The sequence below is a fragment of the Lithobates pipiens genome, unplaced genomic scaffold, assembly GCF_037356315.1.
Source record: "Lithobates pipiens isolate NorthernLeopardFrog02 unplaced genomic scaffold, aLitPip1_a1.2 Scaffold_16, whole genome shotgun sequence".
Classification (NCBI taxonomy): Eukaryota; Metazoa; Chordata; class Amphibia; order Anura; family Ranidae; genus Lithobates; species Lithobates pipiens.
In genome coordinates this window covers 612,446,282-612,468,999 of record NW_027507748.1, presented here as the reverse complement: position 1 = coordinate 612,468,999, position 22,718 = coordinate 612,446,282, and the positions used below count along the sequence as shown (strand labels likewise).

Below are 22,718 nucleotides of genomic sequence, written 5' to 3'. Positions count from 1 at the left end.
TCCTCGAAAATAGGACGGTAAAGCGCCGTTAAAAATAGCGGCGCTTTACTGCCAATGGACCCACCTCCCCAGTGTGAAAGGGGCCTTAGTAGCAGGCCAGAAGCAGGCCACCAAATAAATTTTTAGCTGTCTTCAAGGGTGGTATTCTTAACACCACTTTAAGGGGGGCATTATTCCTATTGACCACCAATGTAAGGAGCGTTGAGGCTATTGAGCCCTGATGATTTGTTTTTAGGAAGGTTTTCTCGAGACATGAAAATTATTTTTGGGGTTCCTCTAGGGTTAAAAGGCTGAGAAAGCCTGGTGTAAATGACTGGATTGATGACGGAGTAGTATGTGGCTGGAAGCAACGTGGCATAGGCTTCCTGTTCATTCACAAACTGAAGCATATTAAATGCAGTTTACTATGCTTCAGTAATGGATGAACACAGTGAGTGAGTGTGTTTATTAAGAAAAGTAAGGCACCGGTAACACCCCTTTCACACTGAAGGTGTTTTGCAGGCTCTATAGCGTTAAAAATAGCGCCTGCAAAACGCCCTAAAACAGCTGCTCAATGCACTCCAGTGTGAAAGCCTGAGGGCTTTCACACTGGAGCGGTGCACTGGCAGGGTGTCAGAAAATGTCCAGCCAGCAACTTCTCTGGAGCGGCGAGCTCACCGCTCCTCCACCACTCCTAAACATTGAAATCAATGGGGAAACGCTGCGATACCGCCGGAAAAACGCCGCTCCTGGATTTAACCCCCCACTAGCGGTCGAATAGCACCGCTAAAACTACGGTAAAGCGCGGACACCCTAGGTGGCGCAGTGTGAAAGGGGTCTTAACGACATTTCCTACCTCTTCCCCCGCTCTCCATCCTGAAACATTCCCTGCAGCAGCGGAGGAAAAGAGAAGAGGGCAGCCGTCGGCACTGGGGGGGAGGGGGAGCCCAGGCAGTAGGGGGAAACGGCATCGCTCATAGTGATTAGGGTGTACCCAGACACACCTGGCACACCCCCTGCCCATGTATTACACCATGTCTTTGCTGGGAGGCATTTTTTTATCAATTTATCAGTATTTCTATCTCTACATCAGCATGAGGACAAGAGAGGGTCCAAGCAATGGAGTGACCTCCAAGCATGGATATGTGGAACCCTCCCCCTGCATATAATGTCACCCATAGATCGCTGAGTGTTAATGTCGCTGCTGATGCTGTCACAGCTCTAGTTTAGGAATTAACATCTGCTACAGCAATTGGCCTTCTTAGTACACTGCGGTGGAGCCACGCGAACGCGCCTACGGCGGGAGCGCGCCCTCCCCCCGGAGCGCGCAAGGGAGCCCGCGCCCGCGCTTCTCTCCTTTCTGCCTCTTGCAGGCAGCCAGCAAGCACCGCTGTCCCCGCTATGTGCGCCCTGCGAGCAGCCTCAGCTGACAGCCCGACCCCCACCGCACTTCCACCTGCAGCCCCCCGCCTGCGGGAAGAGGCAGCCGGCACCCCCCGAGCCCTGCACGGGGAGAGGATGCGGGGCGAGCCGGCCACCTGGACCATCATCTCAGGACTAGAATAAGACATCCTCGGCCGGGGCTGGAGATCTCAAGGTGACTACATGGTGACTATTTCATTGTACTGTGCCGCCACCCCCTCCCTCCTCTCACACAGCCGGTGTCATTGCAATCTAACCGCTTTTTATTTGTATTTTTGCATCGTTTGGATCATTTTTCTTTTGCATCATTGAATTTTTTTTTCATTCTTTGTATTTCTTTTTTGCATTCTTTGTATTTTTATTTTGCATTGTTTTGGATCATTTTTTTTTTTTTACATTTTGGATTTTTTTTTGCATTCTTTGGATTTTTTTTATTCTTTTGGCTATATATATACATATACATATATATATATATATATATATATATATATATATATATATATATATATATATATATATATATATTTTTTTTTTTTTTTTGGTTCTGTTTTGCATTGTTTTATTTTGTATATTTATTTATTTTTGCATTTTTTTTTATCAATCATTTGTTTATGCATTCTTTGGATAATTTTTTTTACATTTTGGACCTTTTTCTTTGTAAACTATTTTTCTTGTGCATTATTAAAACCACAGCAAACATTGTCTGCAATTATTTTGGTGATTACGGCATTATATAATTTATGTGTGCCTTTAATGTCATTCTCACTGATTCATCAATGTCCATCCATTCATGCATTTCATCTTTCTTTCTTTTTTTTTTGCAGCGTACCTTTTCTTCATAGTCGATGTACATTTTGACATCCTTGTTGCATGTTATGATCCTCGGCTAGCCCCTTTAGAATGGTGTAATAAATCCCTTGTCTTTTTTTTTGTTGAAGAAGGTTAAAATGAATGAAGATACGAAGGTTAATATAAGCTGGCTGCCTCAGGATCATATAGACGCCAGTTCTCCGGAGAATATCTCGGTGGCAGACTCCTCCCTAATTCCTGTGCTAGAGCCAGAGCTGATTGTAAACCCGTGGGATATTGTTCTGTGTACATCGGGAACCCTGATCTCCTGTGAAAATGCTATAGTGGTCCTCATCATCTTCCATAACCCCAGCCTGCGAGCTCCTATGTTCCTCCTCATCGGCAGCTTGGCGCTGGCGGACCTGTTGGCAGGGGTCGGACTCATTGTCAATTTTATTTTTGCCTATCTCCTTCAATCGGAGGCTGCCAAGCTGGTCACGGTGGGACTGATCGCTGCCTCCTTTTGTGCCTCGGTGTGCAGCTTGCTGGCGATCACCGTGGACCGTTACTTGTCTCTTTACTACGCTTTGACGTACAACTCAGAAAGAACAGTCACCTTTACCTACATCATGCTCATCTTCCTGTGGGGAGCGTCGACGTGCGTGGGACTTTTGCCTATCATGGGTTGGAATTGCCTTAAGGACGAGTCAACGTGTAGTGTTATCCGACCGCTGACGAAAAACAATGCCGCCGCCCTTTCCGTTTCCTTTCTGCTCATGTTTGCACTCATGCTTCAGCTGTACATTCAAATCTGCAAAATCGTCATGAGGCACGCTCATCAGATTGCCTTACAGCACCATTTCCTGGCCACCTCGCACTACGTCACCACCCGGAAAGGAGTATCTACTTTGGCCATCATACTTGGGACGTTCGCGGCCTGCTGGATGCCTTTCACCCTTTATTCTTTAATAGCAGATTACACGTACCCTTCCATCTACACCTACGCCACGCTGCTTCCAGCCACATACAACTCTGTCATCAATCCGGTCATCTACGCCTTCCGGAACCAGGAGATCCAAAAAGCGCTGTGGCTGATTTGCTGCGGTTGCATCCCTCCAAGTGTCTCTCAGAGAGCCAGATCACCAAGTGACGTTTGATCATACATATCTCTACATAAAGCCGCGAGGGGTTGGTGTTCGTTTGCAAGGTGGAGTGTTTGAAGTAAATACAAAAAAGAAAAAAGATCAATAGGATTGAGTTCCACTTGGGAATTTTTGTGCTTGATAACATTTGGACATGGCATTAACATGATCAATCCATTTCATAAATGGAGTTCAATGTATTTATAAAGTCAAAGTGCTACTGTGCAATATCTACTTAGAATTTCGAGAAAAAAAAGAGCTAATGTAAACTGTCATTCTACTCAGGTTATGTGGTATTGATGATGATTCACTATGGAGTCTTTATTTAATAACACAAGGCTAAAGCAGCATGCAGATTTGTTTTTTAATTATGATTGAGATGGTGGATTTAGATGCAGGAGATTTTTTTTCTATGGTGCCACATGTGAAATTACTAGTTGTCAAGGCAATTGAATATTTGACTCAAATGTTATTCTATACATTTTTATTACATTTCATTCAATTTTTGTGTTCTCATGGCAATTTTCAGTTGCAAAAACAACTAAACTGGGGAAGTCACCCACCAAAACAACTAAATGGAGGAAACCCCACACCAAAAAAGCTAAATGTGAGAACCCCCCACCAAAACAACTAAATGTGGAACCCCCCACCAAAACAACTAAATGTGAGAACCCCCCCACCAAAACAACTAAATGGAGGAAACCCCCACCAAAACAGCTAAATGTGAGAACCCCCCACCAAAACAACTAAATGTGGGAAACCCCCCACCAAAACAGCTAAATGTGAGAACCCCCCACCAAAACAACTAAATGTGAGAACCCCCCACCAAAAAAGCTAAATGTGAGAACCCCCCACCAAAACAACTAAATGTGGGAAACCCCCCACCAAAACAACTAAATGTGGAACCCCCACCAAAACAACTAAATGTGGAAACCCCCCACCAAAACAACTAAATGTGGAACCCCCCACCAAAACAACTAAATGTGGAAACCCCCCACCAAAACAACTAAATGTGGAAACCCTCCACCAAAACAACTAAATGTGAGAACCCCCCACCAAAACAACTAAATGTGGGAAACCCTCCACCAAGATAACTAAATGTGAGAACCCCCCACCAAAACAAAAATGTGGGAAACCCCTCACCAAAACAAGTAAATGTGAGAACCCCCCTCCAAAACAAAAACGTGAGAACCCCCCTCCAACCAAAACAAAAATGTGGGAACCCCCCACCAAAAGAAAAAATGTGGGAACCCCCCCATCAACACTAAATGGAGGAAACCCCCCACCAAAACAACTAAATGGAGGAAACCCCCCACCAAAACAACTAAATGTGAGAACCCCCTTCACCAAAACAAAAATGTATGTGGGAAATACAACTAAGTGGAGGAAACGATTTATCATTTATTGATGTCACTATATTTTATTGATGTCAGTCTTGGGCCACATTCAATTCCTTGGTTGAAATTTCCTGAAAATTGCCATGTGTGTGGCCTGCATAAGACCTGCCAAGGTAGAGAGGAATGCTGGGCTCAGCTGGGTGTTTGTGTTTATTCCTGGGGGCTTGTTCACACATGCAGGTGAGGGGAAGAAAAAAGAGGCAGTTGGGCTTTACCAGTTTACCATTTTGGGTTTTACCGACCCTCTCCCAGCCACAAATTAACATTACCAGTGGTGCTGTTAGTACACACAGTTGTGGTGCAGTGTAATAAAATGTATACAACCTGTTGCATGCTGCCATGAAACAGGACCCATTGAAGTAAATGGGCCAGTGGTGCAGGCAGGGTAGTGCAGGTGGCTGTCAATAGTTAAAATAGGCATTCAGGGGGTAACATATTGCTTCTGTGTTGCCCATCAAATACTTACATAAAAGGATACGCCAGGGATCACTTTTCAGAGGAGCACAGGTAAACGAGTCATTACATGGGAGCAGTAGTAATCGTCAACAACAAAAAAAGGTCCAATCAATGTTCCCACCCAAGAAAGGTTGGCTGCTGGTCATGTGCCACATAGAGGTGAGGTGAGGGTGGATCAGGTGACTGTTATCTTGTATCTATAGGTAGCTTAGTCTCTTGCCAATATGCCATATATGCGGCAGCAAGAAAAGTGGGCTTTAACACCCAGCTGCCATACATTTGCATCCAGGCCTGAGGTTGTATGCTGAGAGTACCCTTACTGCATGCTCCCACCACACATGCCAGTCACCGACAGCTCTCACTCAGGGCAGCTGAGGGCAAATCATAGAGGTCACTTGGACACAGAAGCCATGCTGCTTCCCATGCATTAAAGCCTGCATAAAAGGCCTGCTGGACAGCGATGTTAAAGCCCAGCTGAAGCTTTGTTTTTTATCACTGTAATGCAATGAGTGGGACATATACAATAATAAATGTGGTTGTCATTTTTATTTTCTTCCTGGACTGTTGTATGAAATATGCCTTGTGCTGGCATCATGCTCAACATAGAGCATCACGCCCCCAATCACATCATTGCTCAGGGAAAATGAACAGATTTTAACCTATTAGCAGCCCTATAGTACAGTAAAAGGACATCCACATGTATTAGTGTGTATGCAGCCTGACTGCATTACAGTGATAAAAAAGAATTGTTTCATTTGGGCTTGAAACCTTTTGCTGCTGGAGCCATTTTTTCATTTTCTGCATATATGTTAAATGCATGTTTTAGGACTAACGATTACTTAAAACCCCTCAAGCATGGGCACACAAAGGTGTATTTGGATCAGTCAGGGGATGGTGAATAAAGTTTTTTTTGTTCACTTTGTATGTCTGTGTATCCTACATAGATTTAGGATATGCGTAAATTCTCACACAGAAGCCTTTTACTTGTACTCTAGGTTTCCTCACCCCACTGTGTGGGCACCATAGAATCAATGAAATGCAGTAACCTCTGGCAGCCGGGCAACTTTAAAAAACAAAACAAAAAAACAAGGCAAATAAAAACTAAAATGTGTTGTCACAATGCATCACTGGGCCTCATGCATACAAGTGTCCTAAAGGTCAGCTTTATCCAAAATTGGTGTTTCAGGTTTGAGTGTTGCTTAGAAAATTGAATGACATGCTACCTATTTTTTTTCTCATGGACTCCAGTGGTGAGCTATCTCCTGCAGAATTCCCACTTCCACCCAACTAAAATGATAAACAATGTCGGTCTTCCCGTGATGCCTATAGATTTGTGGGAAGTAGTGCGGAGAAAAACTACTGGGTGAAAGTCTTGCCACCATAAGTTGAGCTCTAAGATGACGGTCAACTCAGCCCAGTGCTCAAACCCAACTTAAATATCTCTTTAGGGTGCCGTTGGCCATCAACCAAAATGTCTGTTACTTATATCAGAATTTTACATTTTTGCATGCTGAAAAAATGGCAGTTGGCACCTGATTGGTTCTATGGGCAAGACATATATTTTACTTACATTACTTTTTTTTCCAACTGTTTTTGCTGCACTAGGCTCTGTGTTATTAAATAAACCAATATGTGTTCCTGTTCGTAACGAAAGCAATGACAAACACCGTGGCTTTTTAGTCTTGGCCCTCTGGTCATCTTATAAACCCAGCTGAAATCTTAAATACATCTCAGTTGCTGGAGGGTCAGTTCTGAACACCACTAACATACTATTGCTGTCATTGTAACCTTCATGTCAGAAATGAAAGGTCCAGTCCCACTTAGAAGACTTCTATGGAGTAATACCAGTCTGTAGTGTACATACAACCAGGCACTTTTCAATGTTTGTGTGTCAAGTGTAAATTATGTTTGATAGATTATTTATTTTTTTGTAATTACCGAATGCCAAAATACGAATAGCACAAATACATTATATAAGAAGATCTTCCCTTATTTTTTATTTTTTACATTGGCTGTAAAACAGAAAAAAAAAAAAAAATCCAGCATTTAAAATGTTGGTTAAAGAAATATTTGCTGGAGATCATTATAGAAAATTAGCAATATAAGATGGAGGAGTAAGGGGGCTTGGACCTTCTAAATGGGAATGAATCTTTTCTTACTGTTAGATTTGTGAGACTGTATGTCTTGTATAGTTAATTGAATGAGCCTAGGGGCGAGGTTAGAGGGGCGCTCTTGCACGCAGAGATTTTTTTCATTTTAAACTGCGCCACATTTTCTATACATTGAGCTGAACAAGCGACATCAGCTGAGATGAAGGCTAAATAAAAATTGCGAACCCCATTGCACCCGTCTGGTAGAGCGAACCTTTTTGTTTTTAGAAAATGCTGTCTTCAGCCTTTTCTCAAGTGGATTTTTTTAAAACCAGACCTATCAGTAAAAAAAAAGTGACATTCCCCAGATTAAAAGCTCAACCGAGTAATAAAAATGTGATTTTTTTCCTATTATGCTTGTTTTTAGTAATCAGTTGTCTCCTTTTCTGATCCCGTGACCTATGCCATGGTGTTGGTCATTTGTGCTCTGCTGAGATATTGTCTTACCCAACAGAATCTCAGACTTAGATTTTTATCTTGCAAGACCGAGCAGCTTTGGTCGATGACAGCTAGTGCCCCCCGTCCTGGGCATGTATAAGACCCACCCGCTACATTATTAGTGACTTGGCATCTCATGGCAGTAAGAAAATACCAAGAAAAAAACATGGCTTACTGGTTACTGCTCAAAATAATAACCCCCCTACAGGTTCATTTTGAAAAACTTTGCTTTTTTAATCAAAGTAATAAAATATTTTTGTTTTTAGCACTAGGTGCTTGTTTTTCTTTAACTGATAATGAAGAGTGATTGCATTTCAGCTTCATGTTTTTCAGATGGGGAAACAAGTTTTGGGTTTCCCTAACAAAAATCACAACGTGCAAAAGCATCATCTGCCTCGTCCCGAAAGGGCTTGGCTACACGTTCAGTGCCCAGAAATGGTCTGAGATCAGTCAAAGAATTACCTGAAATTGCCTGCTGGATTACATGGATCGCCAGTTTTATAGGTGAGCTGTGAGAATGGAATAATGGGGCTGTCATTAACTGCCTATTATGTCCAAGTCCTGGAATAAGCATATAACTAATGAAGTCTAAAAATTCTGAATTGCCACACTGCAGAGGAGAGGCTCTTTATGTAGGGCACCCAGGATGAGAATGACAGTTGTGGCAGTTCCCATATTTTTGTTCTCATGGATTTCCCTAAAGCCTAACTGAAGCCTTAAAGCCTTAAAGCGGTATTAAATCCAAAAGCAAACATTTATTATGTTGCAGCTTACCAATTCTTAAAGGTGATGGCTGCATTTGTTTCCTATTTTTAGGCTTAGTTTCATCTGATGAACCAGCCAGTAGGTCTGTTGTTTTTCAAAAGCACAGCTTTTTTCAGCTCTCCAGCAGAATGTATCATTTTACATGGGTGAGACAAACCACTTAACACACTGTCAGGGGTGAATACAATCATCTGCTTTTATCTATTCACGTGAAACCTTTATCCCAAAAGGAAAAAAAACTGCTGTAACTGATCATAAAGTGTGAGCTGGAGTTTTGCTTCAGTTTGTTAGTGGTTCTAAAGCCTAGTACAGATGGGCCAAATATTGGGCGGCACCGGCTTCTGTTGAAGGGGCATGACCCATAAAAGGTCAATGGCTGAGAGCGCTGACCGGAGTGTTCTGGCAGGGGACTGTACCTCTGTCAGAACACAATAGCCTACCAGGTGGGAGATTGCTGCACTAACATTGGGTTGTTAGTACAGCGGCTTCTCCTGAGCTCTTCAGTTTTTATTCATTCAGCCTGCTGAAAAAAAAACTACTAGTGTGTACCAGGCTTTAATCTGCTAATACATTAAACACTAGCCCCCCGACTGACAGTGGTGCTGTCTGCTGTGCCCCCTGTACTCAGTTCTCCAGAGTTGTGTCTCACTAATACATTATGGGGTTCAGTGGCAGAAGTATAGGGGTCACAACCGAGCTCCATGCTGCAGGGGACCCTTGTATATCTCAATAGGAGTAGTGGCAGGGACGGCTGAGACCAAGCTCCCCAATCCTCAGCCGAAATGTAATCGGCACTGTACAGGGAGCTCGTCACACTGATAGACCTAAAGTGAAAGCATCGTGGGGGTTATTTACAAAAGGCAAATCCACTTTATCAACTGGAAAGTGCACTGGAAATTGCAATGAAAGTGCACTTGGGAGTGCAGTAGCTGTAAATCTGAAGGGGGTAGATCTGAAATGAGGGGAAGCTCTGCTGATTTTATTATGCAGTCATGTGCATGCAAAAATGCAGTTGTTTATTTTCCTTGCATGTTCCCATCGGATCTACAGCGTAGGGGTTGATTTACTAAAGGCAAATGGACTCTGGAAGTGCAGTTGTGCCAAAGCTTAGTAAATGAGGTAAAGCTTCACTTTGCAAAAATTATCCAATCACATGCAAAGAAAATTTAAAAAAAATGCATTTTTGCTTGCACGTGATTGGATGATGGAAGTCAGCAGAGCTTCTGCTCATTTACTAAGCTCTGGAGGAAATGCTCTTGCAGAGTGAAACTGCACAGTCTGTTTATCTTGTGCAAACCAACCCCACAGTCTCTCCTGTTGTATTTGCCTTTAGTAAATCAACCCTTTATTCTATGTGTAATCGAAAGGTCTCCCTGCAGAAGTCCAACATACCACATGGTGAGTCAAACGTACAGCTCTCCAATCAGCAAAGCTCATGCTCCCTATGGATTGGAGAATTTAGGTTTTGACTTGGTGGGGAGCATGTCAGACCTTTGCAAAGGTATCTTTGCTTCTACTTAAAGAAGAGTCCCACTCTACAGCATATTGGGGACAGGCTTTTCTACTCAGGCTGTGGCTCCTTTCTAGAGAATACAAACTACATATCCAGTAATAATGTATGTAGGCTGAACACCCCATTGCTGCCCACAAGGCATTTTGATCACCTCCAAATAGAAAATTGGATACTCTTTTCCAATCAGTTTTCTGGTAGTTTTCCAATCTTTTAATGAGATTGTCCGGATAGGGGTTGATTTACTAAAACAGGGCAGGGCAAAATCTGGTGCACCTGTGCATGGTAGCCAATCAGCTTCTAACTTCAGCTTGTTCGATTAATCTTTGACAAAAGTACCTGGAAGCTGTTTGGGTTCTATGCATAGCTGCACCAGATTTTGCACTCTTCAGTTTTAGTAAATCAACCCCATGGTGTAATTATACAATCAGTTGTATTTTGGAACAATATATTTCCATGTATGGTCCTCTACATTCTACTGAATCTCAGATAATTCTGCAATGGGTATTTGAATCGAGCATATGTAGCCAAGCCCTTATGGTTCCACCTTCCATTACATTCCTTAGTAATTGGAAACTAAGCGCTGATACCCTGGGCATTAACCCTTTTGTTACCAGATCACGCTGACTAGTGTTACATCCTCATTTTAAAATCAGGGCAATGTGATGTATGAGAAAAGGGGCATCAAGAACATGGACGTTTTTATATTATTAAAATAAATCAAATCCAGGGCATTTGTTGCAATAAGTCCTTAATGAAGAGGAAAAAAAGGGCTGTGACATCCTGGAGATAACGTACATCTTTGTCAGGACGCAAGGGATTAAAAATACACCTGCACGGTGTGCCTCATTTCCGAGGTGGTAATTGGAACTGAGGAGTGAAAATAGAAATGGTGACGCAATAAGGTGTATGCTGTAATAACTGTTTCAATGCTGGAAGTGTTAAATGTGCAAGTCATTGTGTTTTGTTCTAAACCCATTGAGCGGTCATTCGGTTAGGTCGAACGATTTTCTTGCAGCTATGATGTATTGATTGATGCTTGCTAGTTTCTGGTCAAAGTGTCCTTTTTTTATCTGAGCCTTCCAAAAAGTGCTATCTTGAAGGATGGTTTTTAACGACAAACTTTTTACTTCCATGTTTAGCTGTTAAAATGGGACCAAATAAGCAAACCGGGACTTTACCCTGACGATCTTCCACTAGACAAAATATATGCGCTGTATGTCACTTTTACTGTACTCTGACTGTATTTTTCGATTGTGAAAACTGCATTTGTGTCATGCTAGCATGTATAGCCAGTTTGCAGAGGTGAGGTTGTATAGATGCCATCTTTCAGCTGTTTTTATTACAATATTACAATGCATTTTGTGCTGATACGATAATAAGATGTCATCCTGAAAGTCTAAGCCTGGTGATCACATCAGTAAATGTATATAGTACTAAGTTATATCAAAGCTGGAAAAGGTGCACTCCTGTCCGATATTAAACCTTTGCATTTGAAGTGAATGAGGGAACAAGGCCTTGCTGTTAAATGGCTCCAGTTTTCATTCTGGAATTTATTCTTTGCACTTGGCAGTTCTGATAACTGAATCCTTTAAGTTGCCGGTATCCCAATATTCTATGCCACAAATCTGCAGCAGTGCAATTTACTATCCTCTCTACCATGAGTGGGAGGTTGCAGAGCACAAAATCATATGACAAAGGTCAGAAATCCGTTCCAGAGACTATGTGAGAAGCCTGCTAAATCTGTCTTTGTTGGACACTGTAAACTGCAGTGAACTGAGTGACATTAGCATAGTTGTAATAATTGATTATCATTGAAGTTAGAAGCAAATAATTGCAGGAAATATGAGCTGACATTGTGGAAAAAAAGAAAAGGGTCAACCATTTGTATCACCAGCTGTCCTTTCTTTAGGCACATTGCAGTCACATCCTGATAATTGTTTTTTCAAAAATTACATAAGGTTTTAGGTTAGGCATTTAATACTTCTTTAGTATAGGTTTAAAAGGCACCTGTGCTAATACTTCTGAAAATTGTATTCAACAAAATGTACAAATAAAAGCATATATATATATATATATATATATATATATATATATATATAATAAGTATTGAACACGTTACTATTTATGGTCATTATGGTGAAATTATGTTCTTTCCACTTCCAGATTATGGCCCCAACAGTGCTCACTGGAACATTCAGAAGTTTAGAAATCCCTCTGTAATGTCATCAGTATGTTTTGCAATAATAAGGTTGCAAAGGTCTTGAGAGAGCTCTTTGCTTTTACCCATCATGAGATGTTTCTTGCGTGACACCTTGGTAATGAGACACCTTTTTATAGGCCATCAGTTGAGACTGAACCAGCTGATGTGAAATTGCACTGAGCAGAGGCATGATCGCTTTCTAATTACTGATAGATTTCAGCTGGTTTATTGGCTTTCCATGCCTTTTTGTACCTCCTTCTTCATGTGTTCAATAATTTTTTCCTGTGTCCTTCTATTTTATTACACATAACTTAATTTCTGAACCTGTTTTTTGGGGGGGGATTTTTGGATTGCATGGGTTGTTACTGACATGTGTCATATCGATAGCACCATTAAAAATATATTTACCTAGAAAAATGGTGACGTGTTCAATACTTATTTTGTATGCTGTGTGTATGTATATATATATATATATATATATATTTAGATTTAGCTTTATATATATATATATATATATATATATATATATATATATATATATATATATATATATATAAATATTCTCCTATATTCAACAAAACATTTAAAGGGATTCCTATGGCTCTTAACCTCCCTAGCGGTATTCCCAAGTGTGACTCGGGGTTAATTTTCAGTACCAAAAGTGGTAAACCCGAGCCACGCTTGGGATCGCATTGCCGGATCCAGGTGAAGTTACCTTGTCCCCAGGATCCTGCGATGTCTCCCTGCTGTGTCTCCGGGCACTGTCTTCCACTCGATTCATCACAGCGCCAGGCTCCATTCCCTGCAGGCTTTGCGACGCACGGGGACAGAGCACAGCGCCAAATTCAAAAAGTTAAAAACACATAATACATACAGTACACTCTAATCTTACAGATTACATAACTGTATCAAATGATTTCATCTCCCTTTTGTCCCTAATGGTTTGTCCAGTGCCCTGCATGCAGTTTTATATTATATATACTGTTCTTCCTGCCTGGAAACTGGAGATTGTCCATAGCAACCAAAAAGTGTCCCTTTGCATTAAAAGTGGTTTTAGACCAGCTAGAAAACAACGATAATAAATTATAATCACTTACAGAAATGAGCGATAGTGATTTGAGGGGAAATCCGTCATTAAACACTGAAAATAATGACAGCGATCATTCTGCAACCGGGCAAATTTCAGTGTTTTTGATTTGATTACATTATTGAATCATTTTTTTTATTATTATTATTATATTATTTATAGTTATTTATTATTTTATGATTTTGTGTTTCAAACTTTATCATACCCGGGATGTCTACTAGACTCTTGTTTGGACAGATTTAAGTGAGTTATTTCTAAGAATTACAGGCTTACAATATAAAACTCCAAATTTCCATGCAAAACAATGTACCACTTTGAGCATCAAAAATCTGACATAATCATATTGACCAAGGAGGTTAATAGATTATAACTATCAATTTAGCGTCAATGCCTTTAACCCCTTCCCAACCAGCCTTTGCAGTTATACTGCGGCAGGTTGGCTCCCCTGCAGGAGCCATTGTAGCTGTACGTTGGCTCTTTAAGACGCCTGCAGCATGTCCCCGGAGCCAGTGCATGTGCCTGGCGGTGTGAAGGCTGCCAGGCTCCTGCGATTGTTCCTGACAGAGCGAGAACCAGGAACTGTGTGTGTAAACACACAAATCCCGGTTCTGTCAGGGGAGAGGAGACAGATCGTGTGTTCCTACCAAGTAGGAACACCGATCGGTCTCCTGCTCTAGTCAGCCACATTCCCCACACAGTTATAACACACATATGGAACACATTTAACCCCTAGATCGCCCCCTAATCAATGGTCCCAAAAAAGTGTCAAAATGTGTCCGATTTCAGTCCTGATAAAAATCGCATTTCGCCACTATTACTAGTAAAGGAAAAAAAATATAAAAATGCCATAAATCTATCCCCTATTTTGTAGACGCTATAACTTTTTTTTGTAAACCAATCAATATACGCTTATTGCGATTTTTTTTTACTAAAAATATGTAGAAGAATAAATATCGGCCAAAACTAATGAAGACATTTGTTTTTAAAAATGTTTTGGGGATATTTATTACAGCAAAAAGTGCAAAATATGTGGCGAAAAAGGGACATACATTTTGTTTGGGTACAACATCGCACGACTGCGCAATTGTCAGTTAAAGCGACACAGTGCCGTATCGCAAAAAATGGCATTAAGGGGGAAAATCTTCCGGGGCTGCGGTGGTTAAAGAGCACCATGATGTTTGCATGTAAGAACACGTTTTGACATTTTTTGCTCCTCTGAAAATGAGCATCTCGGGAATGAGGGTCTCCAAGGGGTAATGGGATTAAGAATGTGTCCGACTTTTACAGTGAAAACCCCCTATGAGAAAAAAACTGCACTTTTTCAAAAAACTTTGGATTTTCACAATGACTCCCAGGAAAATTAAAAGGCATTCTTTTGTTTTGCATATTTTGAATGCATAAAATATCCATAGCAATTGCATCTCTGAATAATGAGATGTTGTGAATGTGATTGTTGATTTCAGGGCATCATGTCTTAGGACCGTATAGACTGTAACAAAGTTGCAATTCTGCCAGCTGATTTCAGTTGATTGAACAACAGAAAAACAAATTATCCATTGTTATTTTTTATAACATGGTGCAACAAGAAATGTACTGGTAATCATGCATCAGATTGTAGTTGTGTCTTATTAAAGCTAAATTTCTGAGCTGATTACATCATTAAATGTATTTTTTAATGCGACAGTGCAAGTACCTGAATTTGATTTGGTATCAGCCTTTTATGTTATATGTTATGATATTATATATTCCCTTGTACAGAGCACAGACCATGGGAGGGAGAAGCAGTGCAAGGAGCTGTTGTACTTCAGTGCCCATGTGCAAAGACAGAACAGAACATTCTGATAGGAGGAAAGAGCAGAGTGAAAGAGATGAGCTCATTAGTCTGCTGCTTCTTTTTTTCTCTATCCAAAGCAGTAAAGTCTTGTGAGCAAAAACAATAAAAATGGTCCCCTGCAAGTTTGAAGGCTAAGTTCACCTTTTTTTTCTAAATTCCATCTCCCCTATGCACAAATATAGCATTCATGTACTTTTTTACAAAAATATCAAAGCTTTCCTTAAAATCTACAGACACGTACCTTACTGTCCTCCATCCATGATTCCAAACATATCTATCACTTCTGTCTTACGTCCTTACAGGCTGTAGGTCTTAACATAGGAAGGAGTTGACCAGCTGACCTCATTAGCACACAGCCTGAGTTTTTTTTAGAGTGGAGCTTGGTGCGTTTTTATTGCGATTTTTGGTGCAGCGCATTTCTGGAATGCACAGATAATGGTTGTTCTGTTATTGCACCAATTTCACTTTCAGGCCTCATTCACATCTAGCATAGTGGGAGTGATCGTTTTGTGTCTTGTTTTTCCTGTGACACGCATAGGGCAGCCTGCTGATTTATATGAAATATGTGGCTTATGGGACATGTTGGCATTTTGTGGGTTGCGTGTTTTTTACTTTGCGTTTTGCAGCATTTGCCATTTGTTTTTTTTAACATGCCAAAATGTGTGTTTGCTTCTGTGTTTGGTGTTAACCATTAATGGCACTGAAAGGGCAACTAGTAATTTTAGGTGTATGATGGTGGCCATACACTATACAATCTGATTGTACAATCTCCTTTAGATCTGCCATCAGTTATGTAGTGCAAGGGCTTGCCTGATTGGATACAGAGTGATTGGCTAGATAGGGGTTTCCTCCTATTATATAAATTTGGTAAATCTAAAGGAGATTGTATAGTGTATGTCCGCCCTTATACACCCAAATTTACTGGTTGCGCTTTCAGTGCCATTAATTGGTAACGGCACACCAAACACAGAAGCAGACACGTTTTGCCATGTGAAATAACGAGTGACAAATGCTGCAAAATGCACAGTAAAAAGCACGCAAGCCACAAAATGCCAACATGTCCCATGAGCCACATATAGCACAGCCCATATAAATCAATGGGCTGCCCTATGCGTGTCACAGGAAAAACAAGACACAAAACATTCACTCCCACTATGCTAGATGTGATTGGGGCCTGAAAGTGAAATTGGTAAAGAACACAAGAACAATGAGGCTCCATTCACGTCTGTGTATTTCCTTGCATTTAATAAATGCGCTGCACCAAAAATCGCAGTAAAAAACACACCAAGCTCCACTTGTTTGGGGCGATTGCTGTGTGTAGGGCGGCCCATTCAGGTGGATGGGCTGGCCTATGTGCGATGAGTGAAAATGCTCCAAAACACCTCGCCAAAAAATAAAAATAAATGCATGTGCGAATGCGAGTTCCCGCTATGCAGATATGTGAATGGGGCTTGACAGCTGAGTGTTTCTGTCCGCTCCCTTCTATGTACTTGTATAAAAATAGCCATACACTATGCAATCTGATTGTGTATTTAGTGAGAAGGGTGATCACTGATTGATTGCATTTCACTTAAGAAACGTGCAGCTGGGAGTGGGATGGTAGATGATGCAGGGTGTGTGCTAATGAGGTCAGCTGGTCAACTCTTTCCTGTGTCATGACCTACAGTCTGTAAGGACATAAGACAGAAGCAATAGATACGTTTGGAATCATGGATGGAGGACAGTAAGGTACGTGTCTGTAGATTTTAAGGAAAGCGTTAATGTTTTTGCAAAAAAAGTACATGAATGCTATATTGGTGCATAGGAGAGCTGGAATTTAGAAGGAAAAAAAAAGGTGAACTTAGACTTTAAGTCATAATGTACTAGTATGCACTGCATGCTAGTACATTATGACAGACCTAACTACAAACAGAGCGTTCCGGTGATGCGCTGTCAGGGTTCTTCCTGGTCCCTGGCGCTTCCATCTTCAATTGGTCTTCCTTCCGGGTTTTGTATTTTCAGCTGCAGGCAGAGGTGACATCACGCCCGTGCATACATGGTGGAATCCCATTGCCATGGCTCACAGAGTGGGCTGTAGATGTGGTTTGATCTGCACATGTGCGGCTCAGATCACATTACCTGCTGACAGGCAGGAGGGACATTTATGACAGAAGAGACTTCTAGGATCTCTTCTGTAATAAAAAGCCTGCCTTTCAGCAATTTTTTTTTTTTTAAATAACTGACTTTACTACCACTTTAACAAGTTGAGAATGGACAAGACCTGTAAGCCCTTGTACACACGGTCGGAGAATCTGTCGGAATGAGTCTTATCGGACCGTGTCGTCAAATAATCCGACTGTGTGTGGTATGCATCGGACTGATTCCGTCCGAATCTCCGTCCGACCCAATTTTCCAACATGTTGGAAATATTTCCCGACCAACTGGGCCGGACGGACCTAATCCGATCATGTGTAGAGCATTTTCATCGGACCAAGTGCCACGCATGCTCAGATCAAATTCCTACATCAAAGCTATTGGCTACTAGCCTGAATGTAGTCCCATCGTAACGAAATCACGTCATCACGTTCCGAAAGATCGGATTTTTCGCCAACTTGGCCCGACCGTGTGTATGCAACAGTTTCGGACACAATCCGTCGGACTAAATCCGACGGGCAAAATCCGACGGATTTGGTTGGCAAAATCTCCGACCGTGTGTATGTGGGCTCAGTGTTGCTGAACTGCAGCAGATATCCTGTCGTGCTAAATGGGAAAGCTGTGTACGTTTTAGGACCAGATGGACAGAAATCCGAATTACTTGGCAAGTAAAACAGCTCCAGTATATGTAATTCATCTGTGTATTTAGCTGTTTGTCCACCAGTCAGTCTAGGAAAAAAAAACAGAGTAGGGTTTCTTTTTAATAAAACAGTGCAGGAAGTGAAAGCCTTCTATAGTCTTAAAAATGTATTTAGGTGGTCAAATCGGGTTAAGATCACATTGACATTAAAAGCATGGACATTTTTAACGCCCCTCAAATGCCTATGCAAATGATGCAATGGACAGCACACAGTGCTGTTCGCATTATCAAAACATGAAGCGTTAGCATCGCTTTGCTTCAAAGTTAAAGCCTCATGTCGAGGCTGGACGTATTTGAAGCCTTTCATTGCCCTCCCATTCAAGTCTATGGTAATGGGTCGGCATGCGGTTGTGGAGTGTTTACAGTGCGGTTGCACGTTTGTACATTGCAGTTAAAGGAGTTGTAAAGGCAGAAGTTTTTTTTAAATCTTAATGCATTAACCGCTTCCTGACCGCCTCACTCAAATATACTGCGGCAGAAGGGCACGTACAGGCAGATTAATTTACCTGTACGTTGCCCTTTAAGAGGCGGCTTGCGGGCTTTGTGACCGTGATCGCGGGTCCCGATGTCCGTGGGGATACCCGCAGTCATCTCACAGTGAGGAAGAACAGGGAGGTGCTAATGTAAACAAGCATCTCCACTTTCTGCCTAGTGACACTGTCAGTGATCACAACTCCCTGTAATCGGGAGCGCTGATCAGCTGCTAAGTTTGGCCTCGGCTTTGATGACTTTTGGGAAGTTCAACCACTTTGCAAATATAACCAAACATATAAAGTGCAACCTACCACCAAATTTCAATTCATTCACAAATTTGATTTAAACTGTAGTTGGTAAGTTGCACTGATGAGTTGGGTTGTTAAGTTCTGATTGAATGTATTTGGCATTGCCTGAATGTGTATATGCCAACATTCTTTTCAGTCCTCTTTTTTTAGGAGCTGATATAATTAACTGCTGAATGCATCTCTAATGCATTGAATTGTCCAAAAAAAAAATTAAATAGTAAATGCATTTAAAGCAGAGGAAAAGTTAAGTGGCTCCTAAAGAGGGACCTTTCAAGCCAACTATATACTTTCATCATGAACAATTTCATAAAGGCTCATTCAGTTTACAAAAGCTGCAAGCTCAAGCCCTGGCTTATGAATATACTGTACAAACAGGAGGAAGGAAGGGAAAGGGGGAGACATGATTGAAACCTTGTAAAGTTGTGAACAAGGTTCAGGAGTGACGTGTACAGCAGACCAACAGGAGAGACTGGGGGGTTGGTTTGCACAAGGTAAATAGACTGTGCAGTTGCTCCAGAGCTTGGTAAATGAAGAGAAGCTCCGGTGACCTCCATCATCCAATCACGTGCAAGCAAAAATATTTTTTTTTATTTTCTTTGCACATGATTGGGTATTCTTTGCAAAGTGAACCTTTACCTCATTTACTAAGTGATGGAGCAACTACACTTACAGAATGCAACTGCACTTTGCAAAGTGCAGAGTCTATTTGCCTTTAGTTAATCAGCCCCAAAGAGTTGGGTTTCCGACGGACAGTCACACTAATCGAGGGATGGTTGGGAGCCATGTATCAATGGAAGGCAGCTGAGCAGCCATGAGATGAGTTGAAAACCTTATTGCATGCCTGCTATGGAGGACTGGAATTGGTAATGTGTCTGCCATACACACCATGAAGACAAAAAAACAGCACAAACACCCAATCTGGCTCATTTATCTGGCATAGGAGGTTATTTACAAAAGGCAAATCCACTTTGCACTGCAAGTGCACTTGGAAGTGCAGTCGCTCTAAATCTAAGGGGTAGATCTGAAATGAGGGGAAGCTCTGCTGATTTTATCATCCAATCATGTGCAAGCTAAAATGTTGTTTTTTATTTTCTTTGCATGTCCCCCTCGGATCTACAGCGACTGCACTTCCAAGTGCACTTGTAGTACAAAGTGGATTTGCCTTTAGTAAATAACCCCCATAGTGGAAACCGATACAGATGCCTCCCTCAGGGTGACAGAAATTTCCTTCATAAAACACGTCAGAGGACACTGCAGGGTACCATGCAACTTGGCCAGTGAGCAGACATTTAGCATTCCTCATGGAGTGATAAGGCCCTTCACACAGAATTTCCAGCAAGCTGGAAAATATCTGTTTTCGATAATGAAATCTTCTGACTTGCCTCATTGGGTAGCTTTAATTAGCCTTCTCCTTGTCCAGGCCTTTCAGTGAGCTGTAGGATCAGAACACATCAATTCAAATTAAACAGCTGTTTACAGAAAGTATGCCTACTTTTTATGTTTTATAGCTACAGTATGTATTGATTTGGAATAAGACTTTACATTGACAGTATAGTGTATTTTAAAGAATAAATCATTTTCCATATACATGGCAGGTTATTGATGGAGAAGTATTTTACTACACATTCTATTAAAAGAGCAAAACCATTTGTTTGCTTTTACCATCCAGGAATCAGTTGCTAATGGTTCAATGTATATTTAATGATACGCCGGTTTTGGTTAACCAAAGTTGCGCCGTTTGCTGGAATCTCATCTTGTGGTAGATATGTCTTGCACTTTAAAGAGGAACTGCAGTCTGCTCACATAATTTGTAATAAAAACATTTGCCATTCTGAAGCTTCCCTCCAACCACTTTGCATTATTTTATATATACAGTGGAACCTTGGTTAACGAGTAACGCGGTTAACAAGTGCTTTGAAAGATGAGCAACTTTTTTTTTTTTTAATTCTGACTCGGTTTGCGAGTGCTGTCTTGCAAAACGAGCAGAATTCAAGCTAATGGGGTTTGCAGTACCGCATTTGGCCAGAGGTGCGGGGGCGCCGATGACAATTGGAATAATAGTTCGGAGCCATTCGGAAATACTCAGAATCACTCAGAAACACTCAGAAATACTCCATTATCGAGTGTTTCCAAGGCTTTCTGAGTTCAGCTGAGCTGTCCCTGAGTATTTCCAAGGCTCTCCAGCACACCCCCCACCTCTGGCCACATGCGGTATTGCATGCAATAGAAGTCAATGCAGAATGAATTATCTTTGTTTCCATTAACTTCTTTGGGGAAACTCGCTTTGATATGCGAGTGCTTTGGATTACAAGCATTCTCCTGGAACGGATTACGCTCATAATCCAAGGTTCCACTGTACTCTGATTCTGCACTTGCCAAATATGCTGCAGAAATCTCCCTTCACTGAGTCTGGCTGCATCCATTTTAACTGTGGGCAGCTAAAGCTGCTGCCTGTTCATTTTGTGGATTTACACAGACACACAGAGGCACACCTCCAGCTCTGCAGCCCTGCAGTTCTCATTGGCCCTCTTATGACTCATCTCCCCTCCCTTCCTGGCAAACTCTCACAAGAGTGAGAGAGCTGTGCATGTTGTCATAAGCCTAGGCTAATGATCAGACAAGAAAGAGGAAGTGGGCTATATAAGGTATTTACTGGCAGAAAAAAAACTGTTTTGCTACCCAAAGTTAAAACAACAAGGGCAGAAGATTTAATAGATGCAAAGATGAAAAAATGACTGAGCCTGGGTTCCCGCATCCAATTCGCATAGCAGGAGATTGTGACAAGCTCTCTATGGAGCCGGTTCACATATCTCTGATGTGGCTCCAGGGCAAATCGCACAGGAGTCCTGTGCATCTTTTGGTCTGTTTCAGGTCCGAATTTAGCCCAAAATTCAGGCTGAAATGGGACCTGAAATGGTGAACCAGGATGCACAGGTCCCTTCATGGGCACGCAGTGTGAACAGAGCCTAAAGGTCTGCTTTAAAGTGGGAGTAGACCAAAATCAAAAGGTTTGTTAAATATCTATTGAAATTTACAGGTACCTACAGTATGACTTCCTGTAGTCGTTTTCTTTGCAGCCTGAAATGGCTGACTAGCGTTAGACAAAAAGGTTGTACTCAGCGAATGTAAAAGTTCATTGATAAAGCTCAAATTCTATCAAAGTTTGGTAGTGTTTTATCTATTTTATGGACGTTTATTATTGGCTTTTTATGTAAGTTGAAATTTGTTTTAGTCTTAATATCCCTTTAATCAACCTTCATCTCATCGGCTGTTGAATAACTACAACACCCAGCATATGCTCGTGTGCAGATGACAGGTTTATGGTCAGAATGCCAGCACTAAATTTTGTATAGACAATAGTAAAGTTTCTTTCGTTTTTGAATACCTTATACACATACCTATTACTTATGTCTCACAGTTTTTAAAATGCGTTGTGATCCAATTGCACTGGTGTGTGCGCCAACGTGAACTTTCCAATTCAACCAGTGCATTTTCATACACTGGCGGTGCCCCAATGATATAATTTACAGTCATTCATGAGAAATACCAAAAGTGTCATCCATATTTGAGGTGTGCAGAATATGTTGGGAGTTGTAGTTCATCCACACTTAAGCCTCGTGCACACGATCGGACTTTCCGATGGGAAATGTTAGATGACAGGCTGTTGGCGGAAAATCCGACCGTGTGTACGCTCCATCGGACAATTGTCTGATTTTCCACGGACAAATGTTGGATAGCATGTTTTTTTTTTTTCCGCAAACAAATGTCTGTTATCGGATTTTCCGAGCGTGTGTGCGAGGCTTTAGAGGGTCATAGGTCGCCAATATAAATGTTTCATGTGAATTTATAATATAAATAGATCTTGTTTAGTCAGCAGTTGCCTGTGACAAACCAAAAGCACGTCAGTAAGCTTGATATTTGTAATATGCAC

The 22,718-nt window shown here is 41.4% G+C and overlaps 1 protein-coding gene across 2 annotated transcripts; it reads left to right on the top strand.

Annotated features, from left to right (window-relative positions):
• Positions 1–990: 990 nt before the first annotated feature.
• Positions 991–12,668, top strand: GPR12 (G protein-coupled receptor 12). Of its 2 annotated transcripts, none has more exons than XM_077484059.1 (2): positions 991–1,576; positions 2,226–12,668. In XM_077484059.1, exon 2 carries the CDS (start codon positions 2,349–2,351, stop codon positions 3,345–3,347), a length of 999 nt encoding a protein of 332 aa, XP_077340185.1. In that variant the 5' UTR covers positions 991–1,576; positions 2,226–2,348; the 3' UTR covers positions 3,348–12,668. The 2 variants fall into 2 exon arrangements, with proteins under 2 accessions (XP_077340185.1, XP_077340184.1); XM_077484058.1 differs by having other exon boundaries at positions 992–1,576; positions 2,340–12,668.
• The last annotated feature ends 10,050 nt before the right edge of the window (positions 12,669–22,718 follow it).

What these genes read in the sequence shown, in the direction of transcription:
- GPR12 (XM_077484059.1), top strand. Translation starts at nt 2,349, where the DNA reads ATGAATGAAGATACGAAGGTTAATATAAGCTGGCTGCCTCAGGATCAT.